This window comes from Rhinoraja longicauda, chromosome 38 (genome assembly GCF_053455715.1).
Source record: "Rhinoraja longicauda isolate Sanriku21f chromosome 38, sRhiLon1.1, whole genome shotgun sequence".
NCBI lineage: Eukaryota > Metazoa > Chordata > Chondrichthyes > Rajiformes > Arhynchobatidae > Rhinoraja > Rhinoraja longicauda.
In genome coordinates this window covers 11,534,621-11,558,453 of record NC_135990.1, presented here as the reverse complement: position 1 = coordinate 11,558,453, position 23,833 = coordinate 11,534,621, and the positions used below count along the sequence as shown (strand labels likewise).

At 44.4% G+C, this 23,833-nt stretch overlaps 1 protein-coding gene across 2 annotated transcripts in view; it reads right to left on the bottom strand.

Annotated features, from left to right (window-relative positions):
• Positions 1-23,833, bottom strand: part of znf592 (zinc finger protein 592) — a 150,074-nt gene that overhangs the window by 56,049 nt on the left and 70,192 nt on the right. For both annotated transcript variants that reach the window (XM_078429703.1, XM_078429704.1), the window contains exon 3: positions 8,640-11,050. In XM_078429703.1, the coding sequence (XP_078285829.1) occupies positions 8,640-11,030 (2,391 nt within the window). In that variant the 5' untranslated portion in view covers positions 11,031-11,050. The remainder of the gene's footprint in view (positions 1-8,639; positions 11,051-23,833) is intronic.

Here is a 23,833-nt window from a genome sequence, read left to right as displayed (position 1 = left end):
TCCGAGATCTTCGGTTTCCTCCCACACTCCAAAGACGTACAGGTATGTAGGTCAATTGGCTGGGTAAATGTAAAAATTGTCCCTAGTGGGTGTAGGATAGTGTTAGTATGCGGGGATCGCTGGGCGGCGTGGACCCAGTGGGCCGAAAGGGCCTGTTTCTGCGCTGTATCTCTAAAATCTAATTATTTTTTTTAAAAACCTCTCTCGCTTAGAATCGGCCTCTTCGGCCCAATCCGTCCATGCTGAACAAGATGCCTGTCTGTGCCAATCCCATTTGCTCTGAATCTTTTCTATCCATGGACCTTCCAGGTGTATCTTCAAACATTGTAATTGTACCTGCTTCAACCACCTCTCCCTTGCCACGAGGAAACATCTGGAAATTCTAAATATGCTCAGGCAGATTCTAACCCATACGCAAAATTTATGAATATATGAAGAGTTTTGTATTCCACACCCAAGAAGCTTGTTCAATAAAAGCACTGCATTTGTGTGGAAAAACCTGCCCCTCAGATCCCTTCAAATCTTTGCCTCCTAGTTTTAGACTCCCCACGCTGGGAAAAGGATTGTGACCATTTTTCCGTATAAGAAAATGACTGCAGATGCTGGTACAAATTGAAGGTATTTATTCACTCAGCAGGTCAGGCAGCTGAAATAAATACCTTCGATTTGTACCAGCATCTCAGGGGAGAAGGAATGGGTGACGTTTCGGGTCGAGACCTTTCTTCAGTCTGAAGAAGGGTCTCGACCCGAAACGTCACCCATTCCTTCTCTCCTGAGATGCTGCCTGACCTGCTGGGTTACTCCAGCATTTTGTAAAGTGACCATTTATCTTATCAATACTCTTTATAATCTTACATACCTCTATTAGGTCACATCTCAGCCTCCTTCGATCCAGCAACAACAGCCAATTCAATCTAAGGTAGACATAAAATGCTGGAGTAACTCAGCGGGTCAGAAGGAATGGGTGGCGTTTCCGTCTCTCCTGAGATGTTGCCCGACCCGCTGAGTTACTCCAGCAATTTGCGTCTACCTTCGATTTTAACCAGCATCTGCAGTTTTTTTTCTACACACTTAGCCAATTAAATCTTTTTTATAAATAATTTTCACAAATCATCTTACTTGGTTCCAAATAAACTATAATTGTGCGGATGAGGGAAACCAAGCTGCATCCACGAATCAGACCCAATATATAGCTGATTTAGGTTACCGTTAGGTTACTGATTGTGCTGATTTAGGTTACCGTTGAACACGCACTCACTCAGTGCAAAAGATTCCTGTACATCATGAGCAAAATACATGGGAGCATCCTTCTTTCAGGCCTAACCAAGTACTCTTATTTATTCAAGAGAACTTTATTTTCCTTACATTCAATGTCGCAGTGTATTTATTCATATCTGTGTGTGAAATTTTTTAGTGAGAGTGTAAGTAACAGTTTACTAACATTAATTATGTAAATTGTAAGCATCGACACCACGGGACCCACTCACAAGTTAGGCCATACTCTCGACCTAGTGTTATCGTCCGGATTCCCAATCAACAACATTGAAACTACTGAAGCCTGTCTATCGGACCACAGCGCTATCATTTTTGATGCATCTCTGCCTTTATCTCCCGCAAAATCTCATCTCCCTGTTCGCTACTCCCGCGACATAAATTCATTGACTGCCAGTAAATTCTCCGAGGCTCTCACAGCTGCCCCCAACATCTGCACTATTGAGGCCTCTCCCCCCCATCTCAGCACTGAGGATCTCGCCTCTTTATTTAATATCACTTGCTCTTCCATCCTGGATTCTATCGCTCCCCTTAAAATGAAAAAGCCTAAGCCCAAAGGTCGGCCGTGGCTCAATGACACCACCAAAGCCCTAAGAAGGGAGTGCAGAAAATCAGAAAGGAGATGGAAATGTGACAAGCTTCAAATTTCCTTCGAAATTCTGAGAAACAATCTTCTCAAATACCAGGAAGCAGTAAAGTCTGCTAGAGCACAATACTTCTCCGACCTTATTTCGAAAAACTCTCATAACTCCAAGGTCCTATTTAGAACAATTACCTCTGTCATATGTCCCGCCCCCAGTACCAGCTTAGTTGGGTCCCCTGCTAAGTGCGAAGAATTCGCTAAATTTTTCACCAACAAAGTTGAGAATATTAGACTGAACATTTCCCCTCCCACCCGTGACCTAGCTGTCTCACTAGTCTGTTCATCTAAATTGGACTGCTTCCAACCCGTCACTCTATCCTCCCTTGCAAAGCTTGTCTCCACTATGAAACCTGCAACCTGCCCCCTTGATCCTGCCCCCACTGCCCTTCTGAAGGATGTCATTGCAATAGCTGGTCCCAGCATCCTCTCTATTATCAACAGTTCTCTGGCCACTGGCACTGTTCCAACCAGTTTCAAGCACGCGGTGGTCCAGCCCCTACTGAAAAAACCTAACCTAGACCCCACCTTGCCTAGCAACTACAGACCCATTTCCAAACTGCCATTCCTGTCAAAAGTCCTTGAAAAGGCAATCCTTAACCAATTAGTGCCCTACCTGCACCAAAACACCATCCTGGAAAGTTTCCAGTCAGGTTTCAGAGCCCACCACAGCACAGAGTCTGCCTTGTTGAAGGTACACAACGACCTGCTTCTCGCCATCGACACCGGCGACTGTGCAATCCTGCTCCTTCTCGACCTCAGCGCAGCATTCGATACAGTGGACCACACCATCCTTATTGACCGTCTCCGGTACGCGGTTGGCATTGATGGCACTGCCCTGAGCTGGTTCGCTTCGTACCTCAAAGATAGGAGTTTCGCCATCAACATAGGCAGTTAGTCCTCTGCTCCAGCTAGCCTCTCCTGCGGAGTTCCACAAGGCTCCATCCTAGGCCCCATTCTCTTCTCTCTATACATGCTCCCCCTTGGCCAAATCATTCAAAGGCACGGCATTTCTTTCCACTGCTATGCCGATGACACTCAGCTTTACCTCCCCCTGAAACCCAACAACCAGTCAAATTTAAACAGCCTCTCACACTGCCTTGAGGACATAAAATGTTGGATGGCACAGAACTTCCTCCAATTAAATGAGAGCAAGTCTGAGGTCATCCTATTCGGCCCCCCCGACTCCATCAAATTGATAACAGGCAGTCTTGGAAGCCTATCCTGCCTAGTCAAACCGCATGTCAAAAACCTCGGCATGATATTTGACTCTGCATTAAAATTTGATAAGCAAGTCAACGCTGTGGTAAAAGCCAGCTTCTTCCAACTTCGAACCATAGCTAAAATCAAACCTTTCCTCAAATTCGACGACACAGAAAAAATCATTCACGCTTTCATTTCCTCCCGCCTAGACTACTGCAACTCCCTATACACTGGGATCAGCCAATCTTCCCTGTCCCGCCTGCAACTGGTCCAAAACGCCGCAGCGAGACTCCTGACGGGTACCCGTAAAAGGGACCACATCACCCCGATTCTGGCCTCTCTCCACTGGCTCCCTGTAAGGTACAGAATCAACTTCAAGCTCCTCCTATTCACGTATAAAGCCCTAAATGGACACACCCCCCCCTACATCAAAAATCTTCTAACCCCCCTCTCTAACTCCAGGTCCCTCAGATCGGCCGACTTGGGGCTATTCACTATCCCGCGGTCTAGGCTTAAACTCAGGGGTGACCGCGCTTTTGCGGTTGCAGCTCCTAGACTGTGGAACAGCATCCCTCTCCCGATCAGAACTGCCCCCTCCATCGACTCCTTTAAGTCCAGGCTCAAAACATATTTCTACTCCCTAGCGTTTGAGGCTCATTGAGGAGGCGCTGTGAACTGTTTGCGTGCTACTGTATGTTTTCATTTTTTTTTTCTATTGGAACCTAATCAAATGTACAGCACTTTGGTCAACGTGGGTTGTTTTTAAATGTGCTATACAAATAAAATTGACTTGACTTGACTTGACAAGACCTACAATTAAGATATATATAGACACAAAATGATGGAGTAACTCAACTGGTTAGGTAGCATCTCTGGAGAAAATATGTGTATAGAAATGTGTGTGTGTGTGTGCGCGCGCGGTGTGTGTGTGTGTGGTGCGTGCATGGTGTGTGTGGGTATGCATGTATGTATGTGTATATATATATACACAACATATATACACATGTACACACACACACACACAAAGATACTGTTTTTTTTCCCTGATTCACAGAAAAGACGCTCCTATTGTAAAGGTGAAGTTTGCATTATTTTAATAGAGAGATGCCAAACAAAATGCAGGCAATCCCCAGGTTGAGACGGGCTCCGTTCCGCATTGTTCCAAGTCATAAATGAATAAAGAGTGTGTGGGAGAGGATCACAAACAGCTGTGCCAGGAGAGTGAGTGAGTGAGTGAGCAGCACGGGAAGTGCAGTCTCACTGAATGCCTGTCTGCTCAGTGCTTCCCATCTCTGCCTGGCTCGGCCCAGCCCCAATGTAGTGCCTCGGGGAAGGGGATGGAGAGAGGGGAGTGAAAGCAGCACATGCCTTGCTCCCATCTGGCAGAAGATGCCTGAAACCCCGCAGCAACCAGCAAATCCATTCCCATTCATCCCACCAGTCTCCCTATGTACTGGATTGTCCATAATTCGTAAACTAGGGAGGACCTGTACTTTGTAATTGTGACAATCCTCAAGCTGTTTCCAAAGGGCAACATAGGCAAAATGATTCAAAACAGTCTGCCTACTGGCAAATAACTTAATTAAATATCAAACTTAAGGTTCTCTGTACAGTATTTCCCAATCTAGCCTAAAACTGCCTCAGAGTCTGTTGAGTTAGTGACAGAGGCCTGTTTCCCAGCAAGTCAGTTACCCATTGCTGCTCTCTCAGTCACTGAATGCTCCATGTCACATGTTTATTAATTAGCTGATAGTTTGTCTGAATTTAAAAAAATGTTTGTTTGGTAAAGAAATGGAATGGAAAAAAATCCTTTACTGGAGTTTTATTTTTATTTTTAGAGATAGTGTGGAATCAGGCCATTCAGCCTACAGGGTCTGTGCCGGCCCCTGGTCTCTCATACACTTGTTCTATCCTACACGCTAGGTACTATTTACAGAAGCCAATTAACCGACTAACCTGTAGGTCTTTGGCATGTGGGAGGAAACCGGAGCATCCGGAGAAAACCCGCGCGGTGACAGGGAGACCATATAATCTCCGCACAGACAACACCTGTGGTTAGGATTGTACTCAGGTCTCTGGCGTTGTGAGGCAGCAGTTTCACTGCTGTACCACTGTGCTGCCCCTGGAGGTTGCAGTAAATTGCCTTGTGCACTGCACTAGAGTAGTTTGGCCTTCATAACACAAGGAGTTGAGTATAGGAGTAAAGAGGTCCTTCTGCAGTTGTACAGGGCCCTAGTGAGACCGCACCTGGAGTACTGTGTGCAGTTTTGGTCTCCAAATTTGAGGAAGGATATTCTTGCTATTGAGGGCGTGCAGCGTAGGTTTACTAGGTTAATTCCCGGAATGGCGGGACTGTCCTATGTTGAAAGACTGGAGCGACTAGGCTTGTACACACTGGAATTTAGAAGGATGAGAGGGGATCTTATAGAAACGTATAAGATTATTAAGGGGTTGGACACGTTAGAGGCAGGAAATATGTTCCCAGTGTTGGGGGAGTCCAGAACCAGGGGCCACAGTTTAAGAGTAAGGGGTAGGCCATTTAGAACAGAGATGAGGAAAACCTTTTCAGTCAGAGTCGTAAATCTGTGGAATTCTCTGCCTCAGAAGGCAGTGGAGGCCAATTCTCTGAATGCATTCAAGAGAGCTTGATAGAGCTCTTAACGATAGCGGAGTCAGGGGGTATAGGGAGATGGCAGGAACGGGGTACTGATTGAGAATGATCAGCCATGATCACATTGAATGGTGGTGCTCGCTCAAAGGGCCGAATGGCCTACTCCTGCACCTATTGTCTATTGTCTATTATCTATTGTCTAAAATATAAATACATCTCCTTTAAATTTTGCTCCTCTCACCTCAAAGGTATGTCTTTTAGTATTTGATTTTGGCATCCTGTCAACCCTGTCTATATAAGAGATAGTTATTGTATCTGATGCAACCATAGCTACAGGCAATGTGCCAGATCTCTATCACTTTCTGTGCGTGTCATGGTTTTACCCATCACTCATCCTTATCAGAAACATCATTTTGTTCTTGATCTGTTGGGGGGTTTTTGAGTCATTGACCACAAATGGACTATTATTTGCTAGATTTTAACTGTGATTATATTCACCACCAGCAAATTGTTTTTGAATATTCTGAAGATGTGAATCAATTATGTGCCTTGAGGGGGAAGAAGTCCTTAGGGATCGGAGGGATATATTTAAGGATTTGAGGGATATGCTCGTAACTGATGCCTGCGGTCAGGGTTCTGGAACTCCAACCAGCCCTGGAGCCGGCAGATCCGTTCCCATAGCCGACTTTCGTGGCTGACTTGGCAGGCCAGTGTCTCAGCACTCACAGTTGGTTCGGCAAAACAGATAACACGGTAAGGCTCTGGAACCAAGGGTGCCAGATCATCAATGGTGGACCTGTACTGATTGTGATTGAGTGCTACAGTGAGAATGATGGCAGGTCAGAGTTTATGAAAATATTTTGCTAGCAATTAACATAATAACCAACTGTTGTTAGACAAATTGCAGATGACAATGATCAGAGTATAGGATGGAGATCGATCGACTAACCAAATGGTGCCAGAACAACATCCTCGCTCTCAACGTCAGTAAGACCAAGGAACTGATTGTGGACTTTGGAAGAGGAAGGACGAGGATCCACAAAACCGGTCTTCATTGACGGGACGGCCCTGCCTATCAGACCTCTCCTTACAATGCAAGGCCTCTGATCCTGGCAACATCCTTGTGAATCTTTTCTGCAACCTTTCCAGCTTATTCACATCCTTCCTCTAGTATGGTGGCCAGAGCTACGCACAATATTCCAGGTGCTGTCTCATCAACATCTTGTACAGCTACAACATAAATTCCCAACTCTTGTCCTGGCCCCATAGCAGAAGTGTCCACGTCGGGGGGCTGGAAACTGGAAGTGTCCCGAGCTAATTCTGCTACCACCATCATCTATTGTACAAGTGATGGCTCCCACTGATTGCCGCCGGAAGCTTGCGCCCTTTTCAGGACGGACGACGACAGTGATGTGACATTTGAAACATGGATGATGGACACGAAAGAAGAAGAACTCTTGCACTTAATGTGCTGCCTGATGAATGCAAGTGTGCGAACTGGACCTCATCACCACCAAAGATACTAGAGGAACAAGATGGACCACTCCGTTGAAATTGCCTATACTGAAGTGTAGTACGCAAAGGAGCGTAACGTCCGCCATTTTAGTTGGCAAAACCCGCCGCCCGTTATGCCTCTCGCAGTGTAATCAGTGTTTTGGGGGAACAGTATGTGTGATGATACCATAAAAATGCAGAATATATCTCATCTATCAATTCACATATTTTTGTTATTTTTATTTTTAAATGGCGGCATGACATACTATGGTTGTTAGGGTCGAGTGGTCTATCTTGTTCCTCTGGTATCTTTGATCACCACCCTGTCTACCCATGAAGCCACTTTCAGGGAACTGTATATTTGTACCCATAGGTCTCCCTGTTCCACAATATTCCCCAGGGCCATATCATTTACAGTGCATGTTCTGCCTAGTTTAACTTCCCAATATATCACTTTGTGCTTTTGCAAGTTAAATTTCATTTGCATTCTCCACCTGCTCTTCCTGTTGATCTAGGTCCTGTTACAACTTGGTCAACCTTCTTTATTGAACACCAAACCACCAATTTTGGTGCCATCTGCAAATTACTAATCATGCCATCTCTTTCTCATCCAAAATTGTTCACATATATGGCAAACAACAGGGGACCCAGCATCGATCCCTGCGGCACACCAAAGATCACAGGCTTCCAACCTGAAAACAATGCTCCACCATCACACAAAATTGACTCCTCCGGGTCTCGACCCAAAAAGTCACCCATTCCTTCTCTCCTGAGATGCTGCCTGACCTGCTGAGTTACTCCAGCATTTTGTGAATAAATACCTTTGATTTGTACCAGCATCTGCAGTTATTTTCTTACACAAGTCAATTTTGCATACAATTAGTGCCGATATAGGTTACTACGACATGCAACCACTTGACATAACAGGAACAATACCAAGTCTAAAAATGTAATGCACCAGAGTAGATACAAGAATGTTTGCCATGAGTGAATGTTGGAGTAGACTTGATGGGTCGAATGGCCTAATTCCTCTCCTTTTGTTTATGAACATATTTAAACTCGTATTTTAGGCGCAAGGCATAACCTCGCAGAAATCAGCCGCTGCCTGGAATGAGAAGTTGAACAAGTGGCAAGGTTGTACCAAGACTGAAGTCGATTCCTCCTCTGACACTGGACAGATTAGAAAGAATTTCACATTTAGTTATGACTGATACAAGCTAAGCAAGTGTTCCATTCTTTTGCAATGACCCAAGATAATGATAAGTACAAAACCTGCACAAAAAAGTACAAACTAAAGTTCAATATATATACTAAATATATGTACCATAAATATTGATAAATCTCAATACAAAGTTGGTTCCATTACCTCCCCACCTTGAAAAAGACTTGGCAACCCCAATGTTATTTGAATGTACTCACCAGTGTTTCTGCATCTTCTGTAACCCGCTGGTAGTGACCTGCAAGATTCGCACAATCCTGGAACTGCTGATAGCATTCTAGACATTTTAGCCCGTGACGTATTAATCTAAGTGAATCACAGTGCAGAGGCATTGCAGGAAGACTGAAAGCTGAGCTACCCATTCCAATTACTGTCAAGTTCCCATCCTCCTGGCCACCACCAGAGGTCTCATCTTGGGCAAGCGTACCTGACGTCACAGAAGAGGTTACTGGGGTAGTCGAAAACATTTGGTCTGAGGGGATAGGCTTCATTTGCAACTGCGAGCACTGCATAACAGCACCTTTGCCCTTGTGTTCCCGCGCATGCAGTAACAAGCTGCATTTGTTAAAGAAGACAATAACTTTGGAACAGTGGCTGCACAACATCTCAATGTGAACACTTCGCCGCTCATAGTGCTGTGATAAACTCTTTTCCAGAGCAAATGCATCCCCACATTCCAAACAGCGATAGCCGCGAGCGGGCATGGACACATTACTGTTTGCTGGTGGCTTAAGGTTTGGAGCGTAGATTGGCACAGGGTTAGTACCGTTCAACAGCTTGTTAAAAGCTTCAACCACAACGTTCTGAGCGGAACCAGGAGACTCATCATTCTGTGGAACCGCGTTCTTGATTTGCTGCACCAGCGGCACTGTGACTACCTGAGTGGCAATCTTGTGGTGGCTCTGCCGCAAAGTGGTGGACCTGACTGCGGCAGTGGCAGCAATGCTGTGTGGAACCAAGTTGAGGCTTGCCAAGTGAACAGCTTTAGGTAGGAGATTGGTGCTGAGGAGATTTGCCGGCTGCTTTGCCCCGAGCTGCTTCTGTAGTTGGGCCACACTGGCTGCCTTCAACATAGCACTGCTCGCACTCTCGGGTGATATATTCGCTATACCTATTGCTTTGAAGCTGTTGTTGCCATTCACGTTTTCATCGTACATCAGGGTAGGGGTCCCTTTGGCAGATGTAATAGATGGTGTGGTGACAGCATTAGCCATGTTATTGTATAATAACGGCCTCTTTACATTTTCCATCGCTAATGAAGCATGGGCCAGAGGGCTACATCTGAAGCTCAATTCCTCACTTAAAGCCATTTCATTCACCGACTGTTCAGGTGAACTCCTCGACTCGCTCTGTTCAGAGTCTGGCATTATCCTGGTCACAGTCCTGGTAATTTCACCGGAAGATGTTTTAATGGTTTTGATCCGTACTTTTGGGATGGCCGGCGGTGAACCCGTTGCAACATACGGAGATCCTTTGCCACTGTAGTCACTGGATACACTCCTTGGGCTGTCGGACTGTTTCATCACCATTTTCTTTACTCCTTCCATGGGACTTCTCGGGCTCTTTGGCGACTTTGCCATTTTGGGACTGCCTCGGACACTATCCTTCAAACCCAACAACGATTCTTTAGAATTTTCTTTGTGTTCCTCCTTTGGGAACTCTGATATTTTTGGGGGATTAAGAGCTACCAACGCTGCTAAGCAAGAGGTCAGTTTTGAATGTGCTGACTTTAGACACTGGCGGGAAGGGACAGGAGAGCACATGCTCAATTCCGGAGCACTGCAGGTCTTTGGCTCTTCCATATTATTATTATGCAGGTTACATGAAGTCTCCAAGTTGTCAAATAAACTACTGCTCTTGTCAAAGCCCTTGTTCTCGTGCTCTTCTTCAGATGTAGTTGTTGAATTCGCATTTTGTCCCATTGAAATTTCATTCATTTTACAGTTTCTAATCTCATTTGCTTTCTCTCGCTTTTTGGAGTATTCATCAAACATGCTCAGCTCAGTCACAACTTGTTCAGGCGGTTCTCTGGCATTGTTCATCAGTGAACTATCGGTAGAAATATACAATCCGACAGAACCAAGGTAAGGCCCTTTGTCTGGTTTATTATTATCCACAATTCCAGCATTTGGCATGGCTTCCTCAGGCTCTGGGCTAGAAATGGGACTAAACTGACTGAATGTCGGTAGGGCTTCTGACCTTGGTGTGTCAAATTTACTAGAGTAGTTTCTGGAACAATCTCCATTGATTAAATCATTGACCATTTTGTTGTAGTTATTGGAATCAGAGGTAATGTCAGCATTTCGAAACCCATTTTGAAGCAGATTTGGTCCGAGCTGATGGCCGTCCTTCTCTGTAATAGATTCAAAGGATTCTTGTCGACTGGTGTTCTTAACAATGACACTCACTACTGGAACGTCAGGTATGGCTTGATGGATAGACAGCTCGTCTATACCCATCCCTGCTTGTTTCAGATGAGCTTCTGATTCCTCACTGCTTGACTGGATAGCCTCCTTGGCATCGAGATCTGGATCAGGAATGTCAAAAGCAGCTAGAAGATCATCAAAGTCTGGAGTCTTCATGTCACCCATGACTGGCGACGTCGATAAACCTGGAAAGAAGCCAAAAGATATTATGTTAATCACATAGTTAGATCTGGTTCCATCTGCCCATTATCCCTCCTTTGTCTCGTTCCATCCATCACCAACCAGTCTTTGTCACCAATGATAGACACAAAAAGCTGGAGTAACTCAGCGGGAACGGGTGACGTTTCGGGTCGAGACCCTTCTTCAGTCTTTGTCACCACCCTTCTCCTCCAGTACCTGGCCTTTTTTTCTTCTATTTTTATGTTTCCACCCTTTGTCTCAACATTACCTCTCCTGCTTATCTCTATCTACCTATCATTTCCTCCCCCTCAATCCACCGCCACCCTCCCAAAATCTGGTTCCACCTATCGTTTACCAGCCTTTGTCTTGTCCCTCCATCTCCACTGCTTTCAGGGCAGGGAGGAGCCAGCGCTGCCGTCGCAGCTGCGGCTTGCCTGCAGTCCGTCTGTCTTTTGTGTTTTTTGTTGTTTTTGTCTGAGTTGTAGTTTTAATATGGTGTAGGGTTTGTATGTTATGTTTGGGGGGGGAGGGGGGAGCGAACAGGAACTGTATAATTCTCTCTCCCGAACGGAGACGCGTCCTTTGTTTCTGTGTCGTGTCTCCGTTCCCGTTGCGGCCTACCATCGGCCATGCACCTGGGACCACCTGGGGCTCTGGTTCGCAGAGCCCGCGGCCCGGACTCACCAACTGCGGCGCTGGCCGCCTTCGGATGCTGCGGGAGCGGCTGCGACTCGTCTCCGGAGGCTCCGGCGCGGGCCGCATGGACGTCGGAAGCCCGCAGGCCCCTGGATGGGGGCCGACATCGGGACCTCCGGCAGCGGCAGAGGCAGCGTGTTCATCCGCCCCGAATCGCGGGGCTTGGGTCAGCCCGCCGCGGACCTTTCACCGTCCGGCGCGGCCTGGAATAGGCCGCGGGATTTTCACCGCCCAGCAGGGGCTTCAATGTCGGGAGCCCCGACAGTCCCGACGTGGCAACTCCAACAGCCTGACCGCGGGAGAAGACGGCAGGGGAAGAGAAAAGACATTTAGGCCTTCCATCACAGTGAGGAGGGACTGGAGGAGACTCACTGTGATGGATGTTTCTTTTTGTTTGGTGTTAGTTGTGATTGTATGTGTTATTGCATTTTTATTGATTAATCTTATTGGTCTTATTGTTCAACTGCGGGTAATGTTTCATTTCACTACACATTTATGTGTATGTGACAAATAAACGACTATTGACTATTGATATTGAGGTCCTGGCCAGGGACATGGAGTGGACCCTCAATCGCTTGAGGACAGGCGTCGGACGCTGTGGAGTAGCGATGAAGAGGTGGGGTCTCGTGGACAGTGCCTCCTGCGAGTGTGGGGACCCAACACAGACAGTGGAGACATAGTCACCTGTTGCCCCAAATATCACCCACCGAATAGTGAACGAGGTCTGATTGACCTGGACGATGACACGTTAGCCTGGCTCGCCTCAACGGAGCTGCAGGTCTAAAAGACATACGACAGAAGAAGAAGTCCCTCCATCTCACTTCTATATATCGGCCATTTTCCCTCTACTCTCAGTGCTGGTGCAGGAACTCCACCTCAAACGCTAACTATTCCTTTCGTCTCCGCAGATGTTGCTTGACCTGCTGCGTTCTTCCAGAAGTTTTTTTTCCCTCCAGATTCCTCTCGTGTCTCTACAATTATTTGTGAAAAAATATTCCCAGATCTGAAGCCCAATACTCTTATTGATGTAAAAAAAAAATTTTTTTGCTGAAGTACTGATTTAAAAAAAATAAAATCTAGTGCGATAAATGTACTAACCTACGAAGAATATAAAACCAATTCCCTATGAATGTCAGAATCATCAAATTGATTTTGATCCTCAAATATTTTGTCTTTAGGAAAGAAAATACTAGTTAAATATGCATAATTTCTACAGTTACGTTTCGTAAAACACAGTAATTCTGCTTATAGCAAAGACTTCTTATATAAAACCCACATGCAGGAATGATGCCAGCACAACACACATATACATGCATTTTTGTTGGTTTGATAATTATATCAACATATTTTGCATTTACAGTAAATGTAGATTAGTTGTTGTTAATATGACGTCCGGGAATATGTGCAGGCATTCCAATCTCTCAAACATCTCCAATATAAACAATTGGCAAAATGCCTGATTGCAACTCTGGCAACGTACAAATTCTTTTTTGGAGGAAGAGAACAAAAAGCATCTTGGGCTAACTGTACAATACAAAGTTTAAGGCGGTTTTCAGCTCTGGTTAAGAAGGGCGCCAAAGCGATATCCTTACTTTCAAAGACAATGACAATGCAATTTACAAAGCACCATGATGAGTTTCTCCTTCCCCAAAAATTATTACAGGTGACACTCGTGTTATTGGGAGTGGGGAAGGGTCTGTGATCCGTATTGGATCTGCAATACAGTCCGTGTAGCAATTTTCCGTAATGGGCCCGTGTTATCTGTCGTATAAGGAGATAACTGCAGATGCTGGTACAAATCGAAGGTCTTTATTCACAAAATGCTGAAGTAACTCAGCAGGTCAGGCAACATCTCGGGAGAGAAGGAATGGGTGACATTTCGGGTCGAGACCCTTCTTCAGACTGATGTCAGGGGGGCGGGGCAAAGGAAGGATATAGGTGGAGACAGGAAGATAGAGGGAGATCTGGGAAGGAGGAGGGGACGGGAGGGACCGAGGAACTATCTAAAGTATATCTGACCATGTGTTAAGAAACATGAGTTGACAAAATCCCTCCATTTATCTTTTTTCCCCAGATAATTTCCTAAGTCGCAAATTTGATTAATTTCTCATATTTTTGGGAAGTGATTTGTGAATCCTGCAAAGGCGAATTTCCATTACTCAAATGGCTGTAACATGGGCCAGGTGGGGAGGGGGGGTGTTCCTTGTATATTAAATATGCATGAAGGAAGGCAACAGCTTTGGAGAGACGGTCCTTTCGTGTGAACATACATCCATTATTTCTTTTACCCTGTATGTGGACAGCTCGATTGTAATCATGTATAGTCTTTCCGCTGACTGGATATCATACAACAAAAAGCTTTTCACTGTTCGAACTCCTTCCATCGGGCAGACGATACAAGGCCTTCTACGCCCGCACCTCCAGACTCAGGAACAGCTTCATCCCCAGGGCCATAGCTGCTATGAACCGGTCCTGCTGAGCCGGATGGCCACAACGCATAGATCAACTTGCACTTTACCCTGTCTAAAACTGTCACAATTGTTTCGTTTCGTTGGGTTGCTGTTGTCTAAATTACTTAAATTATTGCATCGTATGGGAGGCGCATTCCCAATCTCGTTGTACCCCTGGGTACAATGACAATAAAGATATATTGTATTGTATTGTATTGTATCTCGGTTCACACGACAATAAAATAATACATCCAAAAAAGAAATCATCTCTCCAGTCTGACACGTCCAAATATAATCTTCAGGAGAAATTACAAGATGGAAGACGCATATGTCGAGACAAAGGAGGAGCTGGCCAGCTGAATGGAGGACAGAGATGTGTCAAGTCAAGTCAATTTTATTTGTATAGCACATTTAAAAACAAACCACGTTGACCAAAGTGCTGTACATCAGTTCAGGTACTAAGAATGAACATACAATGGCACACAAACATAACAGCACATACATAAACAGTTCACAGCGCCCCCTCAGAGGGCCTCAAACGCTAAGGAGAAGAAATAGGTTTTGAGCCTGGACTTAAAGGAGTCGATGGAGGGGGCAGTTCTGATGGAGAGAGGGATGCTGCTCCACAGTCTAGGAGCTGCAACTGCAAAAGCGCGGTCACCCCTGAGCTTAAGCCTAGACCGCGGGATAGTCAGTAGCCCCAAGTCGGCCGACCTGAGGGACCTGGAGATAGAGTGGTGGGTTAGAAGATTTTTGATATGGGGGGAGGGGGGCAAGCCCGTTTAGGGCTTTGTATGTGAAAAGGAGGAGCTTGAAGTTGATTCTGTACTATACTGGGATCCAGCGGAGAGAGGCCAGAATCGGGGTGATGTGGTCCCTTTTACAGGTACCCGTCAGGAGTCTCCCTGCGGCGTTTGGTGGTGTGTGTGGAGCGTCCGTCACCGTGCCCGTCAGAAACCAGCACCACTGCATCGTTAATGGTTTCAACGTGATTTAAAAAAAAGAAATTACTTAAGTGGCCATCAACTTTTATGTTGAAAGATTAATATTTGAAGAGAAACTCACTATTCTGTCACTACTCCTGAGCCAGACTGGTCGTGTTAAACAAAATAATAACTGCAATTTATGCCATTCTATTCTATATACGTTTCTAATATAGAACCTACCGGAGTTCAGCACAGGAACAGGCCCTTCAGCCCACAATGTCTGTGCCGAACATGACACGATGATAAGCTGGCCTCAACTACCGTCTGTGGCAGAGAATTCCACAGACTCACCACTCTCTGTATGAGAAAACATTTCTTCACACAGAGAGTGGTGAGTCTGTGGAATTCTCTGCCACAGAAGGTAGTTGAGGCCAGTTCATTGGCTATATTTAAGAGGGAGTTAGATGTGGCCCTTGTGGCTAAAGGGATCAGGGGGTATGGCGAAGGCAGGTACAGGTTACTGAGCTGGATGATCAGCCATGATCATATTGAATGGCAGTGCAGGCTCGAAGGGCCGAATGGCCTACTCCTGCACCTATTTTCTATGTTTCTAAACTGATCTCATGCAGAAGCATTTTGTAAATAAATCATACATCATTTACAAATAATTTTAGGAAATAGAGTTTAAACGTGTCTTTAGAATACAAGGATTTACTGTATGCCAGTGGATGAAGCATGATTAGTTTCACTGCTACGGTCAGCCTGCATCTAAGCTTGCACATTTCAACCTCAAGATCTAGATCATCATTCAATGCCAAAGCTGCCTCAACTGGCCTGCTGATGAAGCCCGCACTCATGTCTTTGCTACTCTTGGACTGGAAGCCAATGCAATCCCAGCTGGTTGTTCTCTTTCCATTCATAGTACTTCCATCAGTAGTACTTAGGGCATCCATCAGTAGTACTTCCTTAGATGTAGGACATCCATCGGTAGTACTTCCTTAGACGTAGGACATCCATCAGTAGTACTTCCTTAGAAGTAGGACATCCATCAGTAATACTTCCTTAGACGTAGGACATCCATCAGTAGTACTTCCTTAGACGTAGGACATCCATCAGTAGTACTTCCTTAGACGTAGGACATCCATCAGTAGTACTTCCTTAGAAGGCTTAGGAAGTTCAGCATATCCCCAGCAACCCTCACCAACGTCTACAGATGTGCTGCAGAAAGCGTTTTATCAGGATGCGTGGTTTGTGAACAGCTCCACCCAAGACCGCAAGAGATTGCAGAGAGTTGGGGTCGTAGCCCAGACTATCACGCAAACCAACCTCCCTTCCATTGACGTCATCTACACTTCACGTTGCTTCGGCAAGGCCACCAGATTCAGGGATGGTTTCTTCCCAGATATCAGGCAACTGAATGGTCCTCTCATCAGCTAGAGTGCAGTTCTGACTTCCCATATACTTCTTTGGAGACCTTTGAACCATCTTTATTTAGACTTTATAGGACTTTATCTTGCACAAATGTTGCACCCTTTATCTTTGGATGGCTTGACTGTATTCATGAATAGTCTTCTATTTGATTGGATAGCACGCAAACAAAAGCTTTTCACTGTACCTCAGTACACATAACAATAATAAACTAAACTAAACTGCACTCACCAAAGTGCCTGGTCACCCATATGGGCTCCTAATTAAAATTCTCCTCAGAGTTTTCAAATCTCTCTGTGCCTCACCCCTTGTTCTCTAATCTCTTCCAGCGAAATATATGCACTTCCCCAATTCTAACCTCAAGCATCCCAAAATTTTTTTTTTTACCACAGTATCACTTTCAGCTTCGTAACACGACGCACTAGTGGCCCCTCCCTAAACCTTGTTCCTTCTTTAAGGCTTTCCTTTATCATCTGCCCTAATATCTCAGGTGGCTTGGTTCATATTATGTATACCTAGACCAAGTGGACCCGTTGGGCCCAAACCTCTCCTGCATTGGTACAGCACCCTCTCCTCCTCCCTCCCCGCCCCCCCCCGCCCCCACTCCATCCCCCTCCGCATCCCTTATCCTCCCTCCTTCTCCCCTCCCCCCCCCCCCCAGGAGATAGATTTAAACTTTAAAATGTGAATAACTTAAAAAATATAACACCGATTTTAATGAAACTTCTTCCATTAGCACCAAAGGGACGGCAGTGAGTAAGATGGGCCTAAAAATGTCACGCTGTCGTGTACAGTTTTGGCTGTAGTTCAGGAACAAACAAACGAGAGTTTTAGTATATAGCTAATGCTGCAGTGAATTGCCTCAGGTCACTAATTAAAAATATCCATTACCATTCTATCATTGTAAAAACAGTTTCTAATCAACTCCATATATTCAACTTTTACCTGGATGCATTGAAGAACAATTCTTTGGAACATCTAACAGATTTCAATAGTTTGAAAAATTGTCAATAACTGATTTCCAATACCTAAAAGGATATTAGGCGACCTGACTTTGTGTTTCCCCCTGTTCAACTCTGTAGCCACCGACTGCAACAGAAAAACATTGCACGCGACATAGTCATGGCCACATTGCTGTTGGCCACATGACCAAGAATAGCAACATGGGAGAAATGAGAATCAAATCCATACAGAACAAAAGTAAAAATAAAAACTGAAATACTTCAGCCTACTCCATGATTAATTAACTGCGGTTTAAGTATTTTTTAAATCTCAAATTAATATAGGACATCCATCAGTAGGATGCGCTGTGAAATCAATGTGCATTAAAATTACCCTAGCAGCATACTACCAACTAGTAAGTAATTGTAAGACTTACTAACTAGGAGGTGTGCCTGTCTGTTTGCATGTGCATATGCATATGTCTACAGAAGAGGGAAGCTAATGAAATTTAAAATAAATCCATCTACAATTAAAATAAATCCATCTGGAGGAGACAGAATAAAGAGATACATTGGTCATCCACGACCCGTCTGTGTGTGCAATTTGCTGGCACAGGGTAAGGTGTGATGTGTGCTGTTAACTGGGCTACTATCTTATACCCCTATTATCCTCTATTAACCCCTATTATCTTATACTGTGGTCAAGATTTGCTGTAAAATTAAGAATGAACCAAAGATTTTGCTCATGGAGAAATCGATGGTTACTGCCTGAGGTAGATTCACATCGCAAAATGAAAAGCTGAGAACAGATATCATGACCAAACATGACGTTTCGGGTCGAGACCCTTCTTCAGTCTGAAGAAGGGTCTTGACCCGAAACCTCACCCATTCCTTCTCTCCTGAGATGCTGCCTGACCTGCTGAGTTACTCCAGCATTTTGTGAATAAATACCTTTGATTTGTACCAGCATCTGCAGTTATTTTCTTACATGACCAAACATGAATCAGCTTAATATTAGAATCAGAGTGATACAAAATTGAAACATCCCCTTTGGCCCGGTGAGACTATGCCAATGAAACACCCCGTTTGCACTAAAATTACACGAGCCATATTTTATTCTTCCAATATTCCCATCAAACCCTATAGATTAGGACATTTGTCTTCACACTCAGGACAATTTACTGTTCCAATCAACCTACCAGACCATGTCTTTGAGATATGGAAGCAAACCAGAGCAGCTGGCAGAAACCCTCACTAAACATGGAGAATGTGCTAACTACACACAGACAACACCAGAGGTCAGGATTGAACCCAGGTCGCTGGAGCTGTGAGGTAACAGCTTCACTCGCTGAGCCACTGTGTTGCCGGAGTTAGGGTTAAGGTCTTGTGCATGGAGCTTATATTATTATTTTAAACATTGTCCTGAACTTTTAAAAAAACATAAAAATGTGACTTTTTAATATATATCCATTTTCTCCACTAAAAAGTCAAATGGGACACAAATGCTAGCGATACAGATATAGAGATACAGCGCGAAAACAGGCCCTTCGGACCACCGGGTCCACGCCACCCAGCGATCCCCGCACATTAACACTATCCTACACCCTAGGGACAATTTTGTTTTACATTTGCCCAGCCAATTAATCTACATACCTGTACGTCTTTGGAATGTGGGAGGAAAGCGAAGATCTCAGAGAAAACCCACGCAGGTCACGGGGAGAACGTACAAACTCCGTACAGAGGGCGCCCGTAGTCAGGATCGAACCCGAGTCTCCGGCGCTGCATTCGCTTTAAGGCAGCAACTCTACCGCTGCGCCACCGTGCCGCCCCTATGATGTTGTACTAGGTCGTGCTTTTGTAAAATCAGCCACAAGGTCGATGACTCTCCATAACCTGCTTACAACTAAGCATTTAAATAAAGGAAACCAATTTTGTTTACCTGCAATACCGGCCTCTTCTGAAGGCACTTGGACAAATTCGAGGTGGATATTACCAGTATTCAGTGGGGCATCTAGGGTATGGCACGTGTCCTGGGTGCCACTTGTAGGGGGGCGCCACAGAGCAGTTTCTATTAAAGTCAGACAAGCCATCCTCGCCGAGGATGTTTTTGGCAGCGTAAGTGCAATGGAAAATAGTTTGCGAAGTATTGAGGGGAGAGCGGGGGAACGATGTATCCTAATAAATATCGGCAGCAGTTGTATTCAAACAAGTTAACACCAATTGCACCAAATCAGTCTACGGTTCCAACTCCGCATCTGAGACAGCCGAGTACAAGCGGCACATTTAATCGATTTTGTTTTTGTATTCCCAAACAAGTGAATATTGGATTGCAATAAAGGAACTATAAGTACCATACACCTTTGGTGTTCAATTGATAACTATACATTCGGTTTATAGATAATATAATTTCAGTGCTTGCCATAGGCGCTATTTTCCGTAGATAAGCACCTGCCAGCATTGCATGCTCAGAGGTTCAAAATTTGGTGTAAATCACCCGAGATGCCTGCCCACCACTCCTTTGTATGGTGCGTGCACCATTCAGCAACCTTTTGTGGGCCTGTGAATAAGGCAATCTGACCTCATGCCAATTATCTACGAGCATGAAGAACATCACGTATGCAGTCTGAAGAAGGGTCCCGACCCAAAACGTCACCCATTCCTTCTCTCCAGAGATGTTGCCTGTCATGCTGAGTTACTCCAGCAATTTGTGTCTATCTTGGGTTTAAACAAGCATCTGCAGTTCCTTCCTACACATCACGTATGGAACGATGCAGCTTGTCCAGAACAAGGGGTCACAATTCCAGAACAAGGGGTCACAGTTTAAGGATAAGGGGGAAGTCTTTTAGGACCGAGATGAGAAAGTTTTTTTTCACACAGAGTGTGGTGAATCTGTGGAATTCTCTGCCACAGAAGGTAGTTGAGGCCAGTTCAATGGCTATATTTAAGAGGGAGTTAGATGTGGCCCTCGTGGCTAAAGGGATCAGGGGGTATGGAGAGAAGGCAGGTACGGGATACTGAGTTGGATGATCAGCCATGATCATATTGAATGGCGGTGCAGGCTCGAAGGGCCGAATAGCCTACTCATGCACCTATTTTCTATGTTTCTATGTTTTGTATGCAATGGTGCTTGTGTTAAAGCCATGCTACCATTTTATCCACCATCCTTGAACCCCAAGAAAGCCTATTTTTCAACTTCACAGGCAAGATCCTAAATCCTCTAAAATCCTCTAAAAACACAAAAAATGCAACAAACAAACAAACATGACATCGACTGGTTTCTTGGAAACTGAACACTACAAAACACAAGGTTCGATCCTGACCACTGGTATAGTCTGAACGGAGTTTGCATGTTCTCCTCGTGACCTGTGTCGGTTTCCTCTGGATTCTTCCCACACACCAAAGACATACAGGTTTGTAGGTTAATTGGCTTGGTATAAAAGTAAATCGTCTCTGATGTGTGTAGGATAGTGTTAATGTGCGGGGATCGTTGGTCGGCGCGGATTCGGTGGGCCGGAACTGCCTGTTTCTCCGCTGTCTATCTAAACTAAACTAGAAATAAATCAAAATAGGTACACACAAAAACATGCACCTTCAGTTAATGGTGGAGAAAATGTGCAATTTAGGCTTTCAATAGAAGTAATCTTTACTCCCAAGTTCATTGTTGCTTTTGTTTACATTCATTAGATGCATCTAATTATGATTTATTATTTTAACACATTCTGATGAGTTTTGGCAATTGGAGTTGCTGCAGAACTCAGTGGGAATGCAGAGTAAATGTCATGGTCAGGATGACTCCTTGGCATTACAACGAACCAGGAATGTAAGTTTAATACAATGCCTGTTTATATTTTTACACTGGAAATGAAAACGCCATGGTAAATTAACAGCCGGACTGCTTTTTAATTGGATGACAGGAAATTAAAAAAATCATTTTATGCATGAGATTTGAAATGCCAGATTCCCATAAAACCTGAGATTAAGGTTGGTGACGCATTCACAAAATGCTGGAGTAACTCAGCAGGTCAGGCAGCATCTCAGGAGAGAAGGAATGGGTGACGTTTCGGGTCGAGACCCAAAGAAGGGTATCGACCCGAAACTTCACCCATTCCTTCTCTCCTGAGATGCTGCCTGACCTGCTGAGTTACTCCAGCATTTTGTGAATAAAAACCTTCGACTTGTACCAGCATCTACAGTTATTTTCTTACACAAGGTTGGTGATGCATTGCTGTGAGGAAGTATCAAGAGGAGATGGGCAACAGATGGGATGATAAAACAGTTAAAGTAATGAATCATTTTTGATCAGTTCTGTTACTTGTGGTGCCTAACTTGGTAAAAAATTTACTTAGTTGTCTGGCCATTTATTTAGCAGGACAGTGACACATTGCTTAGGCAACCTTTGAAAATAATTTTCATTTCAGGGCATGCAAGGACAATTGGAATTGTGTTGTAATAATCATTAACATGATGGCAAATAAAAGTCGCTGTCATGGTGTTCGTAGTTCTAGGAGCAGAATTAGGCCATTCGGCCCATCAAGTCTACTGCACCATTCAATCATGGCTGAACTATCTTTCCCCCTCAACCCCATTCTCCTGCCCTCTTCCCATAATCCCCGACACCCGTACTAATCAAGAATCTATCAATCTCTGCCTTCGAAATATCAATTGACGGCCTCCACAGCCCTCTGAAGCAATGAATTCCACATTCCACTTGTGATGACCAGTTAATAAGAGTGGAGGACAATACTTCAGAAGATATTACTTAGACAAGTGTGCAGTGCTTAATATAACAGCTGATGTCTTGGCTTGAATACAGTTATCTAGTATTGTCCTATGCTGATACTCCTCATAGCAGTCCGCAAAACATCTATTCATTAAGGTGCACTTGGTGCTCCAGTCCAATAGATGTATTGAGGGGAAATTCATTATATGTTTGATTAACATTCATTTTGTATTAACAAGAGTGCTAATGGAATCAGTGTTGAAAATGTGTGACATTATGTGTTGAAAAGAACTGCAGATGCTGATATAGACACAAAGTACTGGAGTATCTTTGGGTCAGACCAATATATTTGCTGAACCAGGAACCTGCCCTATTTGTTGCTGGCAGTCACTCAACTATAAATCATTCTAAAGCTTGGCATGGATAAGCTGCCAAGAGCTTACAATGCATAGGACAGATTGAATGGTACAGCCTTTTAAATGCAGAAAGCTGGGGCTCAGAATTATGATCCTTCAAACTGATCTTACACCTGTGGGTGATTTTGCAAAACAAGTAGAGGAGGGGCACAAGATTGGATGTTTGAGGTATTTTTAGTTTATTTTAGAGATACAGTGCGGAAACAGGTCCTTTCGGCCCACCGGGTCCGCGTCGACCAGCGATCACCGCACATTAACATTATCCTATACCCACTAGGGACAATTTTTACATTTACCAAGCCAATTAACCTACATACCTGTACGTCTTTGGAGTGTGGGAGGAAACCGAAGATCTCGGAGAAAACCCACGCAGGTCATGGGGAGAACGTACAAACTCCATACAGACAGCACCCGTAGTCGGGATCGAACCCGGGTCTCTGGTGCTGCATTCGCTGTAAGACGGCAACTCTACCACTGCACCACCGTGCCGCCTCTGCATTCTTTCTAAGACTATGCCCATGTGAGTTTGACAGGTTGCCTATTTAGCAGTTAACAAATTGTGCAGACATTGAGACCATTAGTCTCAATGGTTGTTATTTGACTTTGGTTGGAGTCAGTCCAGTGGAAATACAGGAGCAAAAACCGGATTTGATTGTGCCCTAAATGGAAGCAATATTTAGTGTTAAGTTTGTTTGGATAGCTCATTAAAAACATTTGTACTCAATGGCACTAAGAAACTAAATATGCACAAGTTGAATTGCTAATGCTTAGCCAAGAGGTCCAATCTGAAAATTACCTCTCAATATTGAGGCTATATTTGGTATATTGTGAATGCATCCAGTTCACCCATTTTAGAAAGCAGATTAAGTTAGAGCTCAAAAGAGCCAGGAAGTTAATTATACAACTGAGGGGAAAAAGTAGTTTGAGTAATTCAAACTGCGATTGCATTCAATTTAAAGCAACAGAGAAATTCTAAAGATTCAAGCAATATTTTTAGTATAACTGTTATAATCATGGAACATGTTGCAACTGGGAACCATTGGGTTTAAAATAAGAGAGTTGCACAATTCATTAGATTCAGAAGTACATCAAGATAATCTTGAAGGAAATTGGGGTTGTAATTGGTTGCTATCAATCAGAGTTATCGAGCATGGAAACAGGCTCCAGGCTCTTCAACCCATCTCGTCCAATCCGACCAAGATGTCTGCCTG